The 17,859-nt window shown below is 36.3% G+C and overlaps 1 protein-coding gene across 1 annotated transcript; it reads left to right on the plus strand.

The window, feature by feature from the left end:
- The first annotated feature begins 9,565 nt into the window (after positions 1-9,565).
- LOC104433973 (heterogeneous nuclear ribonucleoprotein Q) lies at positions 9,566-17,102 on the plus strand. The gene is given in 11 exon segments (XM_010046901.3): positions 9,566-9,727; positions 11,522-12,011; positions 12,134-12,250; positions 12,463-12,603; positions 12,749-12,922; positions 14,014-14,221; positions 14,306-14,389; positions 14,392-14,480; positions 15,702-15,787; positions 16,741-16,838; positions 16,841-17,102. Coding segments are annotated over 10 exon segments (1,506 nt in total). The 5' UTR covers positions 9,566-9,727; positions 11,522-11,555; the 3' UTR covers positions 16,894-17,102.
- The last annotated feature ends 757 nt before the right edge of the window (positions 17,103-17,859 follow it).

The following is a 17,859-nucleotide window of genomic DNA, read 5'->3' on the forward strand; positions in this document are numbered from 1 at the left end:
CATAGGAGCGGCGACCGGCGAAAAGAAAAAAGAAAGAAAATAAGAAGAAAAAGAAGAAAAATTTCAAAAGTGTTTCGATTTGTGTTTGAAACAAGAAACACAAAATTTGTGTTTTTTGTTTCATTTCTTTTGTTGCTCCAGGAACAAAAGAAAAAAAAAAAAAAGAAAAATGTTTAAAAACAAAAAAATACAAACAAACGAAGCCTTATTTGCGTTTTGTTAATTTTTTTTTGTTAAACACATTCTAATAAAAACAGTTAAAACAAAAAAATTTGTTTCTTATTTTAAGTAACGAAATTTAGGGACACTTTTTTCTCTCTTCCATTTTCTTCTTTTTTTTTTTTTCTTTTTTCTTTCTTTTTTCTTTGGCCGATCGCCGGCCTCGGCCATGGCCGAGGATCGGTGTCGGGGCCGGTGACCTCGCCTGAGCATCGCCGGCCCCTAGCGAGGCCGCCGGCCAAAAGAAGAAAAATAAAAAATAAATAAGAAAAATAAAATTAAAAAATTAAAAGAAATAAAAAATTATACAAATTTACCAAACGTGTTTCTATTCTTTTTATATTTCTGGAAAAGATTTACCAAACATGTTTTTTTGTTCAAAAATTATTTCCTAAAGCATAAATATTTTTTTCTATTTTTGTTCCCATAAACAATTTTTAAACAGAAATGTTACCAAACGCACCCCTAAGTATCTAACTCTGTTATTTTATTTCCAAAACGAAAAAAGAACAAAAATCTGTTTAGTAAAATTTTTATTTCAGGAAATAAAAATACATTTTTTGTTCTCAAAAATAGATTTGGAATATAATCAAAAAAAAAAAAATCTATTACTCCCAAAAATAATTCCTAGAATCAATTTCTATTATTTTCTTCTCTTCTTCTCTTCCCCTTTCTTCTTCCCTTTGGCCGGCAACTTTGCCGGGCATCACCGGCACCCGGCGACACCGAGCCCACGGCTCATCGACCGAGCCTCACTTGTGGCTAGGTGAGGTTAGCCTCACCCACGCTCACTTGGCCACCAGCAAGGCTCAACCTCGCCCAAATTGGCAAAGCCAAGGCTCGCCTTGGCCAAGCGAGCTCGCCAAGTAGTGGTCGGCGACCGGCTACAAAGAAGGAGGAGGAAGAAGAGAAATATAATAAAAATATAATTTAAAAATTAAAAAAAAAAGAAAAAAACAATTTTAGAATTTTATCAAACGCATTTTTATCTCGATAATAAAAATTTTGGATAGTTACCAAATACCTTATTTTACTCATAAATTGTTCTCGGAAACAAAATCAGAAAAAATCATTTGTGATAAAAAAAAGTGTTCCCCATAATAAAATGGTTATCAAACGCGTTCTTAATTACCAAAATTTGTGCAATGATCCATTCTTCTTCAGATTGGAAAAAATTCTCATTTTATTGATTTTTCTCATTTTTCATTAAAATCTAATATCATTTACAGATGCAAGCACTACATTTAGATTAATTATAAGATGAAATGACCACACAAATAACTATGCGAGAAATAAAAAAAAAAAAAAAGCAATTGGTTTAATTTGTTAGCGTAAATTCAAATTAAATCTATTTTGTAATAAAGCTCAGAGACTCATTTTCTAATTTCCACGTTAGCTGGAGCGCCTTTCTCCTATCAGGACATCGAGTGGTTACCAAAATTTATGCAACATGTCATTCTTCATGAGTTGAACAAATTGAGAAAGTGTCTCATTTTCTCGAATTATCATTTTTCTTTGAAACTAAATATCATTTTCATATGTAGGCACTACATTTAGATTAATTATCATATGAAATGACCACACAAATGATTATACAATAAAAAAGGAAGAAGAGCAATTGGGTTTTTTTTGTTCGTGTAATTTTAAACTAAATCTTTTAAAATATGTTGCAATAAAGCTCGAAGACAGACAACTACTTATTTTCTGTTTCCCACTTTAACTCGAAGACATTAGGTAGTTACCAAAATTTATGCAACGCGCCATTCTTCATGAGCTGAACGGATTGGGAAAGTTTCTTGTTATCTTGAATTGTCATTTTCCTTTGAAATCAAATACCACTTCCAAATGCAAGCACTGCATTTTGATTAATTATCATGTGAAATGACCACACAAATGACTATGCAGGAAATTCTTTTAAAAAAAAGCAATTGGAATTTTTGCTGTTGTAATTTCAAATTAACTCTTTTAAAATATTTTGTAATAAAGCTTGGAGACAAACAATTATTCATTTTATATTTTTCACGTCAGCTAGAACCAATTTCACCTGTCAAGAAATCGGGTGGTTATCAAAATTTATGCAACACGCTGTTCTTCTATCATATGAAATGACCACACAAACGACTATACAATAACTTAAAGGAAAAAATTAATTGTTTTAATTTGTTAGTGTAATTTCAAATTAAATTTATTTTGTGATAAAGTTCGAAGACTCGTTTTCTATTTTTCGCATCAGTGAGAGCCTATTTCTCCTATTGAGGTTGCCAAAATTTATGCACGCTATTATTCATAAACTAAATAGATTGGAAAAGTTTCTCATTTTCTCAAATTTTCATTTTTCTTTAAAATCAAATATCATTTCCATATGCAGGCGCGCCGACCCTCAAGTACGTGACAACTCTCTTTCATTTAGGTCATTTGAATGCGACATCCTAGAAAGTATCACTAACCCATTTGTGTTATCGTTAATTATATGCAAGTAGAATTAGAAACAAATCACCCAACCATTCAGAATAGAGATAGCATAAAACATTTATATTATATATATATATAATCACAACATCAAATTTACATACATCTTATGCATCACCCCCCATTCACGCCACTTTATATGTATTCAAAAGTCCAGCTACACACTTCCAAAGGGGTCTTGGGAGTAAGCCCAACACCTCTAGTATTATGAGAGTGACTTCAAAAAGTGATGCACCTCACTACCACTTAGCACCCTAAGGACTCAATGTTCCAAGACTTCAGATTGGTAATCAGGTAAAGATCAACATCTGGATCAAACACAGCTTCGTTAGGCACATCTAGCTCCATTGGGTCCCATATCTGGTTCCCGGGTTCGCACCTAGAGACTCGTCAAAGTCTTGGATGAAGCCATACAAGTCCTCCTTGACCCTGAAGTACTGGGCCATGAAACGATGAGGAACTAAGTTTTGAAGCCCCTCATCTATCCAAATGGTGGTCATGAAACATTCGTAGTGAGCGTTCATCCTCTTGATAAGATACTTAGTTACCTCTGACTCTACTTGAAAGGGACCTCCGAACCTAATGTGATGAAAGGGCTCAAACAGGTTTAGGGTTTAAAAACATTTAAACAACAATAACGAGATAAAACTTAGTGAATAAGCTCCATAATTCTCACCTAAAGAGATAATTCACCTCGGAGTTGCCCTCAATGTGCAAGTTATCTATCGATGGCAAATCAATAACAAAACCCTTGCTTTGCCTTAACTATCAACAGGAACAATCATCTCACATTCTTCAAAGCCATCACCATGTAAGCACACAGGTAATTCTCACAATAAATCATATACTTTGATGCAGAAATAAGAACATGCGATGTCTCGTATTCATGCATAAGTACCATTTAAAAATCTAGACATAATCAAATATCTTCTTTATGCACATTCTATATATATATAGATTATTACAACCACTTAGAGCCACGGCCAACCCGAAGGTCAACGGTCTTTTAGTATAACCGAGCATCATCTCACCCCATCAGGCATGGCATCATCCCGTGTATGTATATGCCTTAGGATGGCATTCCAACTAAAGAGTTTCGTTCCAAAATCCATTCATGAACGGCATCTTGTTGACGTAGGGGCATCCGAACTTAATCGGATATTGTCCTGCATAATCATACCCATCATGACAATTTCATCACCCTGCATAATCATACGCATGAGAGTATTTAAGTAATCACACGAGCATACCAACACTCAATATCTTCCTCATTATTGATGCGTGAGCGTGTGATATTCGTACTATATGTACATGCAACCATGTCATGCTTCTATCTCATAGCATATCATAACATCACTTAAACACTTCAACATATTACCTTTCCACATATTCTTAGATGCATACTTATTAGTTACGATCATGAAATGCCATAGACATTTATCAAATTCCACTCTAAGGATTGCATGAACTTACATCCACTTAAAGTACATTAATAGGCACCAATTAATTTAGAACTCATAACATAGAGAACATTTATCGAAGACAAGATAGGTTATTGCATTTAAGCATAACTATCACAATAACTCATCGACTATTAAAATGGCCTATCACGATAACCTATCGAAAACGATGATAACCTATCACTTAAACCCTCATTACATTACATAAGCAAATCATCACTTATTCTTAATTTAATATTAATCCTAGTTATAAGTGCAATCCTAACCCTAAATGAGGATTAGAAGCCACTCACTCTGAGATCTATCTAAGCTCGGCAAGTGACAACAAAAGGTGGCAAGGGCTGGAGGGCGGTGGTGGTGCTTGGCGATGGCTGTTCGTCCTCCAAATAGCCCACTGTAAGGCTGTGGACAACAGCCTTGGCTGGGAATGGCGGCGGCAAGGGCTAGCAAATGGCTTTCGGGCTCGTGGCAGTGCAAACCGAAGGGAAAAGAAGAGAAAGAGAGAGAGAGATGGCCGCGTGAGGGTCGGGGGATCACCACTCATGGCCCAAGCTCAGCATAGCGATGAGGACGAAGGTGCCAGAACGACGACCTCAATAGTGGACGATGGACGGTTAAGTGAGATCCAAGGGAGGAAATAAGAGAGAATGGGTTTGCAAAGAGAAAGAAAATAGAGGTGAGGGGTTCAACTAGCAAAAGGGAGGGGAGGGAACGAGGGAATGAGAGGAAAAATGAAAGAAGAGAGAGAGAGTGTGGCCGTGTGATCCAAAGGGAATGAAGAGGAGAGAGAGAATGAAAGATTTTTGCCATTAATGGATGTACTTGCCATCCCCAAAAATGCTCATAACCTAGTAATTGCTTGGAGAAGAAAACTCATGAAAAAAGAAAATCCAAGGCTATTAATGACATTATTTTCTCCTTTCTTATCCTTCGTGGGCATCCCTCTCACGTGCTTATCCCTCTTGTCCTATTTGTCTCAAGCTTCAAGAAAGGTCAAATGGGACATACACCAAAATGACACTATTCAAGCACGTGGGGGCATTTAATGTGGAGTTTTGCATAAGCCAAAGTGGGCTTGGATGGCCATGGACTCCTTTGGCAAGTGGGTTCATTGGGCCACCCATCCTTGAGTGTGAGGCCCATTGGGCCCACATGGATCCTCGTCCGCAGCCCATTTCTATTTTTCCAAATTTTTGTGATTCACGAATGAAAATTCGAGTTTTTGTCCAAAAGTGGCCTTTTGATTTTTCCATGATCTACCAATCCTCATTGTAATCCCACTTCAAAGATTGGCCACTGTTGTAATTTCATTTCAAAAATTGGAGTCGAATTGAGGATGTCACGTGATCCATTTAGATTAATTATCATATGAAATGACTACATAAACAACTATGCAAGAAATTAAAGAAAAAAAGCAATTGGATTAATTTGTTAGTGTAATTTCAAATTAAATATATTTTTGTAATAAAGCTAAGAGACTCATTTTCTATTTTCCACATCAGCTGGAGCGTGTTTCTCCTATCAAGACATTGGGGGCAGTTACCAAAATTTATGCGATGCACCATTCTTTATGAGCTGAGTAGATTGAGAAAGTTTCTCATTTTCTCGAATTTTCACTTTTCTTTGAAATCAAATATCATTTCCACATGCAGGCACTGCATTTAGATTAATTATCGTATAAAATGACCACACAAATGTCTATACAATAAATTTTAAAAAAAAAGCAATTGAATTTTTTTGTTAATGTAATGTTAAATTAAATCTTTTAAAATATATTGTAATAAAGCTCGGAGATAGACAATTACTCATTTTTTTCTCCACTTCAGCTAGAGCATGTTTCTCCCATTGGGACATCGGGTAGTTATTAAAATTTATGCAATGCGCCATTCTTCATGAGCTAAATAGATTGGGAAAATTTATCATATGAAATGATCACACAAATGAGTGTGCAAAAAATAAATAAGAAGTTGGATTTATTTGTTAGTATAATTTCAAATTAAATCTTTTAAAAAAATTTGTAAGAAAGCATGGGGACAGACAATTACTTATTTTCTATTATCCACATCTCAACTTGTTTCTCTTGTCGGGATATCGAGTAGTTACCAAAATTGATGCAACGCACCGTTCTTCATGAGTTGAATAGATTGGGAAAGTTTCTCATTTTCTCGACTTTTCATTTTTCTTTAAAATCAAATATAATTTCCTTATGCAAGCACTACATTTAGATTAAATATCATATAAAATGACCACACAAACGACTATGCAATAAATTAAAAAATAATTGGATTTTTTTGTTAGTGTAATTTAAAATTAAATCTTTTTAAATATTTTGTAATAAAGCTTGGAGATAGACAATTACTCATTTTCTATTTTCCACGTCAATTGGAGCTTCTTTCTCCTATCGGGATATCGAGTAGTTACCAAAATTTATGAAACGCATTGCTCTTCATGTGCTGAACAAGTTGGGAAAGTTTCTCATTTTCTTGAGTTTTCATTTTTCTTTGAAATGAAATATCATTTCTAGATGCAAGCATTGCATTTATATTAATTATCATATGAAATAACCACACAAATGACTATGCAAGAAATAAAAAAAGAAAAAGCAGCCGTGTTAATTTGTTTGTGTAATTTCAAATTTAATCTTTTTAAATATTTTGTAATAAAGCTCAAAGACAAACAATTACTCATTTTCTTTCCACGTTAGCTGGAGCTTGTTTCTCCTTCCGTGACATCGGGTGGTTACCAAAATTTATGCAACTAGCCGTTCTTCATGAGCTGGATAGATCGGGGAAGTTTCTCATTTTCGAAATTTCATTTTTCTTTGAAATCAAATATTATTTCCAGATGCAAGCACCGCACTTAGGCTACATTTGATAGTCGGATAGAATTCGGAATAAGATATTGATTTATCCTATCCTATGTTTGGTGCTAGCTTAGGACATAATAAAGTTAGATATAAGAAGGATATAGATATGATAAAATTATCTCATGGGGAAGGTAGGATAAATGTGGATAGAATTTCTAATGTTCATAATATGAAAGTTATTTTTCTCGTATAACAAACTTATTAAATTAATAAAATTGAAATTATATTTCAATATAAATAATATTTGAATTCTAATTTAAGAAATTAAAAATGAAAAAATAGAAATTTATTATAAATTAATCCTATTTTAATTTATACATTCAACTTTAATTCTATCTTATAATAAACATTCAATCTATAAATTAAATATTTATATTTATTATATATGTTATGTATTTTTGTATTTTAGGTATGTTAGTACAGTTTATTATTTGATAAAATTTTATTAAATAATGATGAAAGGGGGAAAAAATAAATAATAAAGAAAATAATATAAAAAGAGGAAAAATAAAATAAAAATAAATTAAGAAATAATGTTACGAGAGATTTTCACTATATCTGTTTATGAATATTTAGGTTCATTTATAATGATATGCCATTTATATTAAAAAATATACATGATATGATGTGAATATATCCGACTTTAATACTACGGTTCACCAAACAATTGATTGAATATAAAAAAATTCCGGGATTTCATATTTTATTATATCCAGTCTTATTTTGATTAAAAATCCGGACGACCAAACGTAGCCTTAGATTAATTATCTGATTAAATGATTACACAAACGATCACCCAAGAAATTGAAAAGAAAGAAGAAGAAATTGGGTTAGTTTGTTAGTGTAATTTCAAATTATTTTAAAATATTTTGTAATAAAGCTCGAAAACAGACAATTACTCGTTTCCAATGTACGTGTGTGATTCAACTGGAATTAGAACATTTTTTTCTAATGGAAGTTAAGATATTAGAAGATGGAGTAAATGGATATATTTTATCTCTATGAATATGCACGTTTTTTCTTATTGGCGAGCAAAGGCCATTTTGTAATTTCTTGTCATGTATAGTTTTCCGGCTCAATTTCTTGACTTCATTAAAACTCAAGCTATATTTCGTGATGACCTAGAGTCCTAGACTTGTTGAAACGACAAAAACTTGAATTTTAATGATCATTAATGCGGTGCATTAATGGAATTGAAAGTGAATTTCAAGTTAAAACAAGCGAAAAAAACAAGTTGAAGGTTCCAAAATTTATACTAGGGATAAATTAAAAAAGAAGGTTCCAAAATTCTAAGGACGTGGTGGATCGAATTAATTAACGAGGCTATAAAATTGTCGATTACTGATCTAGTGCAAATGCTAAGAAATGAAAGGTTGCAAGAGCACAAACAACTTTGGAAATTGGAAGGTTGCTCGGATTGTAAGTTATTCGAAAAAAAAAATCATAAAATTGCATAAACAATAGAGGTGTGAACATGGTTTTGGAGTAGTACTGGATAACCGGACCATGGTTTTGATTCTAGGATAGATTTCAAATTTCAAAAATTAGGAAATCGGTTGTAACAAGCAAATTTATGGTTTCGGGTGAAGCTTATAATTTAAAATAAGTTTTAGTGTTTTTCTTATTATGTGTTTTCGTGCAATCCTACACTTTCCATGGCATTAACTAGAATTGCTAATCCGAACTTCCATTTCCAACATATCTATAACCGATTTATTTTGTTAATGCTTTATATCATTTGTGCATTTAAATATGAGTTTTGGTCAACGGATTGCCGTGACAAATATTAGTTATTAGAAGTGATGATTCACTCTAATAATTTAATTAAGAATATAGATGGAACCTTAATAGACTTTAAAACCCGCGGCATGATAAGTGTCACAATGTAAGTGTGAATGAGTTATATTAGAAAAATATCATATCGGATAATTGATGGGGTGTAGTTAATATATTACAGTTGGTTCATAACTCATTAACTTAAATTTTTAAGTGAAGGTAGGCTAAATTGGATATGTAGACAGGTTCGGACTTGAGCTCCTTCTTGGCAATCTTTTACTGCATATCCTCAATAAAATGGTATTAGAGTCTATGGTTGTGATTTTCGGACAAATGGGCGTTATGGTATAGTAACGCAAGTCCTTAGAAAGTTTTATATCCCACCAACGACAATTATTGCAAATAATTATGGATTCAAAATCTTTAAATAGTTCCCAAATGTATATGCAATTTAAACACGACGTTCTATTGTCCAAGTGATGATCATTTACAGGAAATTATAAATCCTGAGAATATCCCTTATATCTTTTAGAAAAGATAGTTAGTATAAAATATTTTCACTAACTGGAACTATTTTTACGAAAGATAAAAATGTTTTCTATTTATTTATTTATTTTTAACAAGCAATACAAATCACTATCCTCGTCAGTTTTTCCATGAAATAATGGAATAGAAAAAACACAATCCACCAGCCGCATCTTCATTTCAGAATCCATCATACGACCCTTTTCTCGAAAAGGAAATGGGAAATTTATTATTTTATAGGACGGAAAACAGCAGAGAGAGAGAGAGAGAGAAGTCGACGCTGGTGGTCGTCTCGAAATTGAAGAGAGAGAGAGATAGAGAGAGAGAGAGAGCGAGGGTCAGGGTCGAACTCCAGCTTCCACTCGCGTTCGCCTACCTCGAACCCTAAATCTCCCTCAGCTTTCGCTCTACGGTATACTCTCCCTCCCTCCCTCCCTCTCTCTCTCCGTCTCTCTCTATTCGCATGATGTTGTGGAGTCTCTGAATCGCGTGCGGCGTAAGACGTGGCGTCGGCGTCGCTTTCTCCGTTTAGCGGACGCCCGCGCGGTTTCGCTTTCCGATTCGCGGATCAAAGGGAAAATGCAACTCGGTCGAGCTCGATTTCGCGCGCCAGTCGGAGTAATTTGGGGATTTTTCCGTGCGGATTCTGTCGGAATGATGCTCGGCCCTAACTGTTAGATCTTGGGAGCGGGTCGTTTTGTGGTGGGGAATAACTCGTTTCCCCTTTGATAGTGACGCTTGGGCCTGTTCAATTTGAGGGTCGGTGTTTTTTAAAAAAAAAAAAAAATTGTTTCGGTGAATTCTGGCGGCATCTTTGATTGAACAACGAAACCAGTGCTTGATGTTTGATGACGACGAACATGTAATCTCGGGCATGCGATAAAAGAGCTAACTGCTGAGTTAAGTAGGTCATTTATCATCGCGAGGAGAAGCAAGAAGAACTCGTCCCATCGCATCCCGCCGTACGTGGGATGTTTAGATGTTCATCAATTGGAATCCTAATTACGGATGCCGCCGATACTGAAACTCGTTGCCCGCCGATAAAATATGGTTACCTTATAGATTACCTAATAGAAAAGATATGGGATGAGTTACTTCGGCCTCACTTCACTTCCTCATATTCATTTCATTGAATTGTTGTCGGTCTGTCTGAATGTGGATTATTTGTTTCTTCTCTTTCGATCAGTAATTTCTCGCACGTTGTATGTTGGGTATCGCCGATAACAGTGGGTTTCAGAGGCCATTGGTTATATATTTTGGGGATTGTGTTAGCAATCTAGGTTGTTCTTCTTTGGAAACCTTGCATAGTCAGCCTTTTTCACGGTTTCACCCAATTGTCATGTGTTGTTAAGATTCTATGAGAATTTGACCATTCTACAACGATGTTAATTATGTTGATAAGGGGCCTTTGTATGCAATTGCTGCGATAGCAAAATAATGTCACGATGCACTCCAACATGTTATATCACTCACAAGAAATTCTGATTTCACAGAGAATAAGATACGTTTTATTTTTTTCTTCGAACGTTGAAATTCTATCTGATAGTAACTTTGGCATATCGTGTACACACCAATCTTAGTCCTTATCAATTTATTGCAGGAAGGTGCTCAGATTGGTACGTTTAATTTGGAACTGGTATTATTTGTGTGAGATTGGACAGTTGTTCTGGCTTGAATCTCCTAGTTGTTGGGACAGTCACTTCCTTATTATCTGAGTGGCTCTAAATAGAATCGTGGACGACTTTTCTCATTAACGTTGTCTCATAATCTTTTATTACCTTCAAGCACCATGGCTGTCTCCATACAAGCTTCTGAACTCGTCTGATTCTTTGATTCTTAATTTTGTTATGGGGTTGATGCTTGCCCCTCAAATGAGTATGATGGGAACACCTAAACTTGTCATCACCTTTCTTGCAGCATTCTCATTCTGTTCAAGATTCATTTCTTGAAATTGCACCGACCTTTACTATCCATTTTGTCATTCAGACATCAATTTTGCACGACTCTCTCTGAGTCCTACTTATTTTAGCATGATCTCCAATAATAACTCTTTCACGTGGCAACACTCCCTTTCGTATCTCATAACACGGCTCAATTGAGTTTGATGCTCTTCTGATCTTCCTTATCACCTTTATTGCTTTTCTTCTTTTCGATATTTATATTCTTCTTCCCATGGATTCTTCTGGACCCTTTGCCTTCTCCACAGTTTCCTTGCAAGCTTTTCTAGTTAGATACCTAGAATGCCAAGGGCAAAGGCAAATGCATCATCAGCTACTAAGCCAGTTGAGCCGGAAAAGCCAGTTGAATCCGATGAGAGGGTTGACCTTGAAGAAGAGAATGATCCTGAGGAGGAAATGGATGAAGAGGTTGAGTATGAGGAAGTAGAAGAAGAGGAGGAAGTGGAAGAGATAGAGGAAGAGGCAGAAGAAGAAGAGGTGGAAGTGGAAGAAGAAGAAGTGGAGGAGGAGGAGGAGTTGGAGGAGGAGGATAATAATGATAATGCCAATGCAACTAATGCCCATAAAACGCTCGATGGCAATGATACAATGGTTGTGGATGAGGACGAGAAGAAAAAACATGATGAACTTCTTGCCCTTCCTCCTCATGGTTCTGAAGTGTACATCGGCGGTATACCTCATGATGCTTCAGAGGAGGATCTGAGAACTTTCTGCGAGTCCATTGGAGAAGTTACTGAGGTGAGCCTCACTACTCTGTTTTTCTTTTGAATAAGACGTGAACTCCACAGTTATTTACAACATATCCTTTCTGCGTCCTCTTTGAGGATAATGGAAATTTATACCTTCATCTGTGGCTGTAGGTCCGGATTATGAAAGCCAAAGATTCAGCTGAAAACAAGGGATTTGCCTTTGTTACTTTTAGAAATGTGGAATTGGCATCCAAAGCCATTGAGGAGCTGAATGAGTCTGATTTTAAGGTACTAAGACAATATGGCCATGTTATATAGTCCCTATCTTGACAAAAGCAAACAGTAGGCATAAGGCCGAAAACCAAAATGTCTGACGAGAAAATTGAAAGAAATAATTACTGAAATAGTATGGTAAACTCTTCTTTTCATTCCTTTTCGTTGTTATGATTGTGAGAAGTTTGAGGACCACTCAAATACAACTTTGTTCATATGCTACTCAGGGTAAGAAAATAAAATGTTCAACGTCGCAAGCAAAGCATCGATTATTTATTGGTAATGTTCCTAGGAGCTGGGGAGATGAAGATCTGAGGAAAGTTGTCACACAGATTGGACCTGGCGTGACTGGTATAGAGTTGGTGAAGGTTAGTGAGATCTGGAGCATGACATGATAAGCTGTGCTTCCCAAGTTCTGCTTGTACCACCTTTGCTGCATGTGGAATTTTATCCCCCCTTCCTATATGAAACTTTACAATCTGGTTTATTTTCCCTTACTTTTTTCCTTGACAGGATTTGAAGAATACTAGCAATAATCGTGGCTTTGCTTTTATTGATTATCACAACCATGCGTGTGCTGAATATTCTAGACAGAAGATGATGAATCCAAAGTTTAAGCTGGACAAAAATGCTCCTACTGTTAGCTGGGCTGATCCTAAAAATTCTGATTCTTCTGCTTCTTCTCAGGTTTGCCGTGATACTAATCTAATCTATCTATATTCTGATAATATCGAGATTGAGGACATTTGATGCATTTTTAATTTTGCATTTTTAACGTTCTTCTTCTTGTGTATGATTTCATATCTAATTTATCTCTTAGAGTGTCCTACATGCATCGCCATTATATATCAGCTGGAAAAGAAAGATCCTTGTCCAGATAAATTTGATCTTATTGCCTTAATCTTTTTAAGCTCTGGGACCACCTAGTGACTAGTGAGTCACATTTTGTGTACTTTAGTAGGTATGTACTGGTTGAGCTAGTAAGACCAAATGAAAATTGAAAAGTAGGAAATGAGTTTTGGCAATGAATGAGACTGGATCTGAACAATCAACTGCACACCATCTCGTGGATAGATTTGATTATTGAAGCCTAAGTTGCTTTTGTTTATTATGTGGATTACAGTGCTGAATTGTCTATGAGTTGTGCTTCCCCACTATATGCATATTTCTCCATGTCATTCATATTATTGATTTCATCTTGAAGGGCGAATGCCTTGTAACATATAGGGGGAGAGGGAGAGAATTAAAACTTTGGCTCCAGTTGGTACAAATAGCTCTTCTGACCCTATGGCATCTCATTATTCCCCTGATTATTAGTCTTGATGAGGTGTGTGGTCATGCTGTGCAAATTTTTTTGGTCTTATTGGCCACTAAGTATAGATAACAAAGCAAAGAAGCAATTACTGAGTACCTGGGGCTTGCTTATTGGATACTATCTATGGATGACAAAAGGATGAGTTGGAGGCCTTTTGTTTTAAAGTCTAAGGAGGAGAAGAACAGATGATTTGGACACACTATGGTAAAGCATTGGCCCTAGTCTAATTCTTTATAAAAAGCATTAGAGATATTATTTCTTTGGCATTGGGGTTGCAACTAAGCTAGTATTTACCTGCATCTGGTGCTTGATTGTCAAATAGCTATCATCTGAAATGGGACAATGAAAAGTACATCATGTTCCATTCATGCACATCATGTTTCACTCATGCTGGACATTATTGGTTTAGTATCGCTTGCTGAATATTTAATTGAAGTTCAACTATTAAGTTCATCTCTTGCAGGTGAAGGCAGTATATGTGAAGAACCTTCCCAGGAATGTGACACAAGATCAATTAAAGAAGCTATTTGAGCACCATGGAAAGATAACCAAAGTAGTTCTGCCACCAGCAAAAGTTGGGCAAGAGAAAAATAGGATTGGCTTTGTACACTTTGGGGAGAGGTCAAGTGCCATGAAAGCACTGAAGAACACAGAAAAATATGAACTTGATGGTAACTTTTGCTTCCTTGTGCATACCCTTTATGTTTTTCTTGGCTAAATGATTAAGTTCGCACTTGCTTTCATACTTAATTTAGGACAAGTCCTGGAGTGTTCTCTTGCAAAGCCACAAGTAGATCAGAAGTCTGTAGCAGGACCATCTTCTCAGAAGACAGGCCTTCTTCAAGTTATCCACTCCGTGTTGGTTATGGTCTACCTGGGGGTGCATATGGTTCTCTAGGAGGAGGCTTTGGTGCAGCAGGCTTTGCACAAGTAAGAAAACTTCTAGTTTTGTTGAGATGTTTAATTTAGTTTCTTTGGAGTAGATGATTATTAGCGACCTTTTATAGACTATGTTTTCTCAAAGTACTTCCATTATCTTATTGAGATACTTCTGCCAGTCATGATGTGATAGTATTACACGGCTTTAACATTTGAGTGGTGACATTGCTGTTGCTTCAAAATAATTATTACATCTACTGCTGGTTACAAACATACCTATAGCCGGTTAGTTTTACTAATCAGTTCTCTGTCATTCTTATATTTCATTCTCAGTTGGATGATTGTGTGGTTTCTCTATTAATTTGGCTCTCTTGTGCTCAAAGTTGGGATGCCTGGCAGTTTGCCAGATTATTATATAGTGTCTTATCATATTAAATTTTGCTTGCTGTTGAGTGATGTCAAAGTACCTCCTGCAAAGCAGCCCACATGTGCAATCTCTCACAAAAGTTCAAGTGCGAGAGAGTCAACCAGCAGTGGCTGAAAGGATATCCATATTATCTTGGAGTTTTGCAATCCTAATTTGCATGTTGTCTATTTTTGCTTTGAAGAACTTTTTTTTTGTCCCGAACTTTCACGCCAAGTCCCTGTACTTTTAATATGTCTGATCAAGTGCTTTTACTTTCACAATTTTTTCCATCAAGTCCCTCTAAAGCTAAATCTGATCAATTCACTGATGTAATTTTGCAGATAAAATATGTGGATGCCCTTTGTGTAGACAAATTTAGCCAATTTAGACGACGCCAGAGTCTGATGTGGATAACATTCAACTAATGTAGATGCTCACTGTCATGTCCATGTTGGAAAAATTTTATTCACGTTGCACTACGACATCATCTGCCACTACATCCGTCCTACTTGGTGTAGGAGGGACTTGATTAGAAACTTTGTAAAAGTAGGACTTGATTAGACAAATTAAAATACATATACTCGACAAGTGAAAGTACAAGTATGAAAAAGAGAACTTTTCCTTTTGCTTTATCCATAATCATATGGGCTTGTTTCCTGCTTAATCCACTTATCATGAGTCACAAGCTGTAATTTGTTTCTGTGGGCATTGTGCATATCATTATCTTGAGTGATGCACAATAATATAGGAATCTGTGAATGAGAGGCTTATGCTGTTTTAGAATACTCTCTTGCCTTCTCTGACTGACAATCTGTTTTAATTATTGGAATGTCGCTGATGTTGAAATTCTACTTGTTGCAACACAGCCTATGATATATGGAAGAGGACCAAGCCCTGCTGGTATGGCAATGATGCCAATGTTTTTGCCTGATGGAAGGATTGGATATGTCTTGTAAGCCCATCTACACTTTTCTACTTATTGGAGGTGCTGGCTTCTATATGTTTGTTTCTTTGGCACTGCTTTTCGTTTTGTGAGACCGATATACATTGCAGCAGATAAGTTGGTACATTGCTTACAGGGTGTTTTTTGAGGAGGGTGGGACTTTAACGCCTGTCTTTTATACACCTCTTCTCTCTATTTTGTTGTGGGGTGGTTATATTTAAAGAAAAATTAAAGGTGGTTGTTTCCAATGAGTAGTGTGAGTCAGCTGCATTAATCCCTTCTGAGTATTGTTTGACATGTTTACTTTGTGGAGAACCCTTTAAACTGGCCGTTCTTATGCTGTGGATAGTCTTAAGTGAATGTGGGTCTCAGATATAATGCATTTCTGTAATCGCTTTCATTTGATCGTTGGAGTTTGAGAAACTTATTTGCTGAAGGTTGGTCCTGCAATCATGATGATATGCATTTGTTGCTGAATGAAAGCTGTGAGATTTCTAGATGTCATAGTCCATGTGAAAAGGAGAAAACATTTACCTTAGTGTAATCTTAAAGTATTTTAGTGAAAGACAGTTTAGACTATAGATGAAGTGTATGCACTTAACTTGAAATTTTAGAGTATGATGGAGAAGTATTCCTAACTTTGAGCCTTTCAAATGATTAAAGCCTTATTTTGTCCATTTGGCCAAAATAGGAAAGTCTTAAATTTCCATGACTTGTTTTCAGAATGCAGCAAATGTTTGGTCAAAGTGTTAAACTCATGCTTGTGTGTCCTTATCATGATTCTCTACATAACTAAGCGGTAAGGGGCGCGTGCATAGTGTCCGTCATGCATAAGTTACATGATGCAACTAAAAGACTAGCTTGTGTTAGCTTTAATTCTTAATGGGCATTTTTGTTGGGTTATATTGCTCCGTGAGACCTTTTTTCTTGCTGATTTTGTTTTTGGACATGGAAATATTCAGGCAGCAGCCTGGAGCACAGCCTCTTACCCCACCTTCACATCAAAGAAATAGCAACAGGCCTGTTGGTGGGAGTGGCAACAAGAGTGGTGGCAGTTCAAGCCGGGAAAACATAATAATGATAGTGGCCAAGGGCGAAGGTACCGCCCTTACTAGCGCTGGAGGGAGTTTTATTAGTGTTAGATACCTTGAAAGTTGTTTGTTTATTAATTTGTATCACCCATTTTCATGTTTCTCTATTTTTCTGGGCGCTTTTTCCTGTGACCCTTCTGTTTTCCTGAAGGTGATCATATCCATTCCTATATATTTACTCTGCTGATCAAGTTGCTGCATTAATATTATGGGTTTTTAGGTACTCCTTGAAATGCGAAAACTATGATTTTGCGAATGTTTCGAAAATCCAGAAAGTTTTTTTTTTTTTTTTTTTTTTGGGTCTACGTACTATTCTACTATGTATATGATGGAGGGCTGTTTACTAGCATATCGAGTAAATCTCTTTTCCCACGAACCCGTACAGAGTACAAACATCATGACTGCTATTGGGGCATACAAAAAACGGGTGCCTTCTAGAAAAATGCTGATGTGGCCCATGACATAGGTCCCTCCCTCCCTACTCCTTCCCCTTGCAGTTGCCATGGCTGCTTGAGATTGAGTTTGCGACTGTGGCTGCTTGAGCTTGAGCTCGATGGTGCAATGGCCAGTTGAGCTCAGCTCATAGCCATGGGCGGGTTAGGCTTTGAGCTTGCTGAGGCAGCCAGGCTGGCTTTCTACGAGTTCCTCTCAATCAAAATTTCCATGCCAATCGAGATGGCAAGAGAGCACACAGCGGATGCAAGGGCTGTGAGGACTGCCATGGATGCAAAGTTTGCGAGGTCCTCTCAAGGTTTAATGGGGAACTAGATGTTCACATGAGAGAAAAAGGGGGTGAATAAAGAAGAATATTTGATTTGGAGTTATTCTGGGAGTGAAGAGTTGATTTGAGTGCGCATATATCATTTGGTTTGTAAGGCTTTTTGAACTCATTCGGACCAGAGAGTCTGCCGCGATTGCGAAGGTTCGATTCTTGGGATTTGGGGCGGTAAAGGCTGTGAACAAGATGAGTGGCAGTCACGCATGGCGGCG

Source organism: Eucalyptus grandis, chromosome 2, assembly GCF_016545825.1.
Source record: "Eucalyptus grandis isolate ANBG69807.140 chromosome 2, ASM1654582v1, whole genome shotgun sequence".
Classification (NCBI taxonomy): Eukaryota; Viridiplantae; Streptophyta; class Magnoliopsida; order Myrtales; family Myrtaceae; genus Eucalyptus; species Eucalyptus grandis.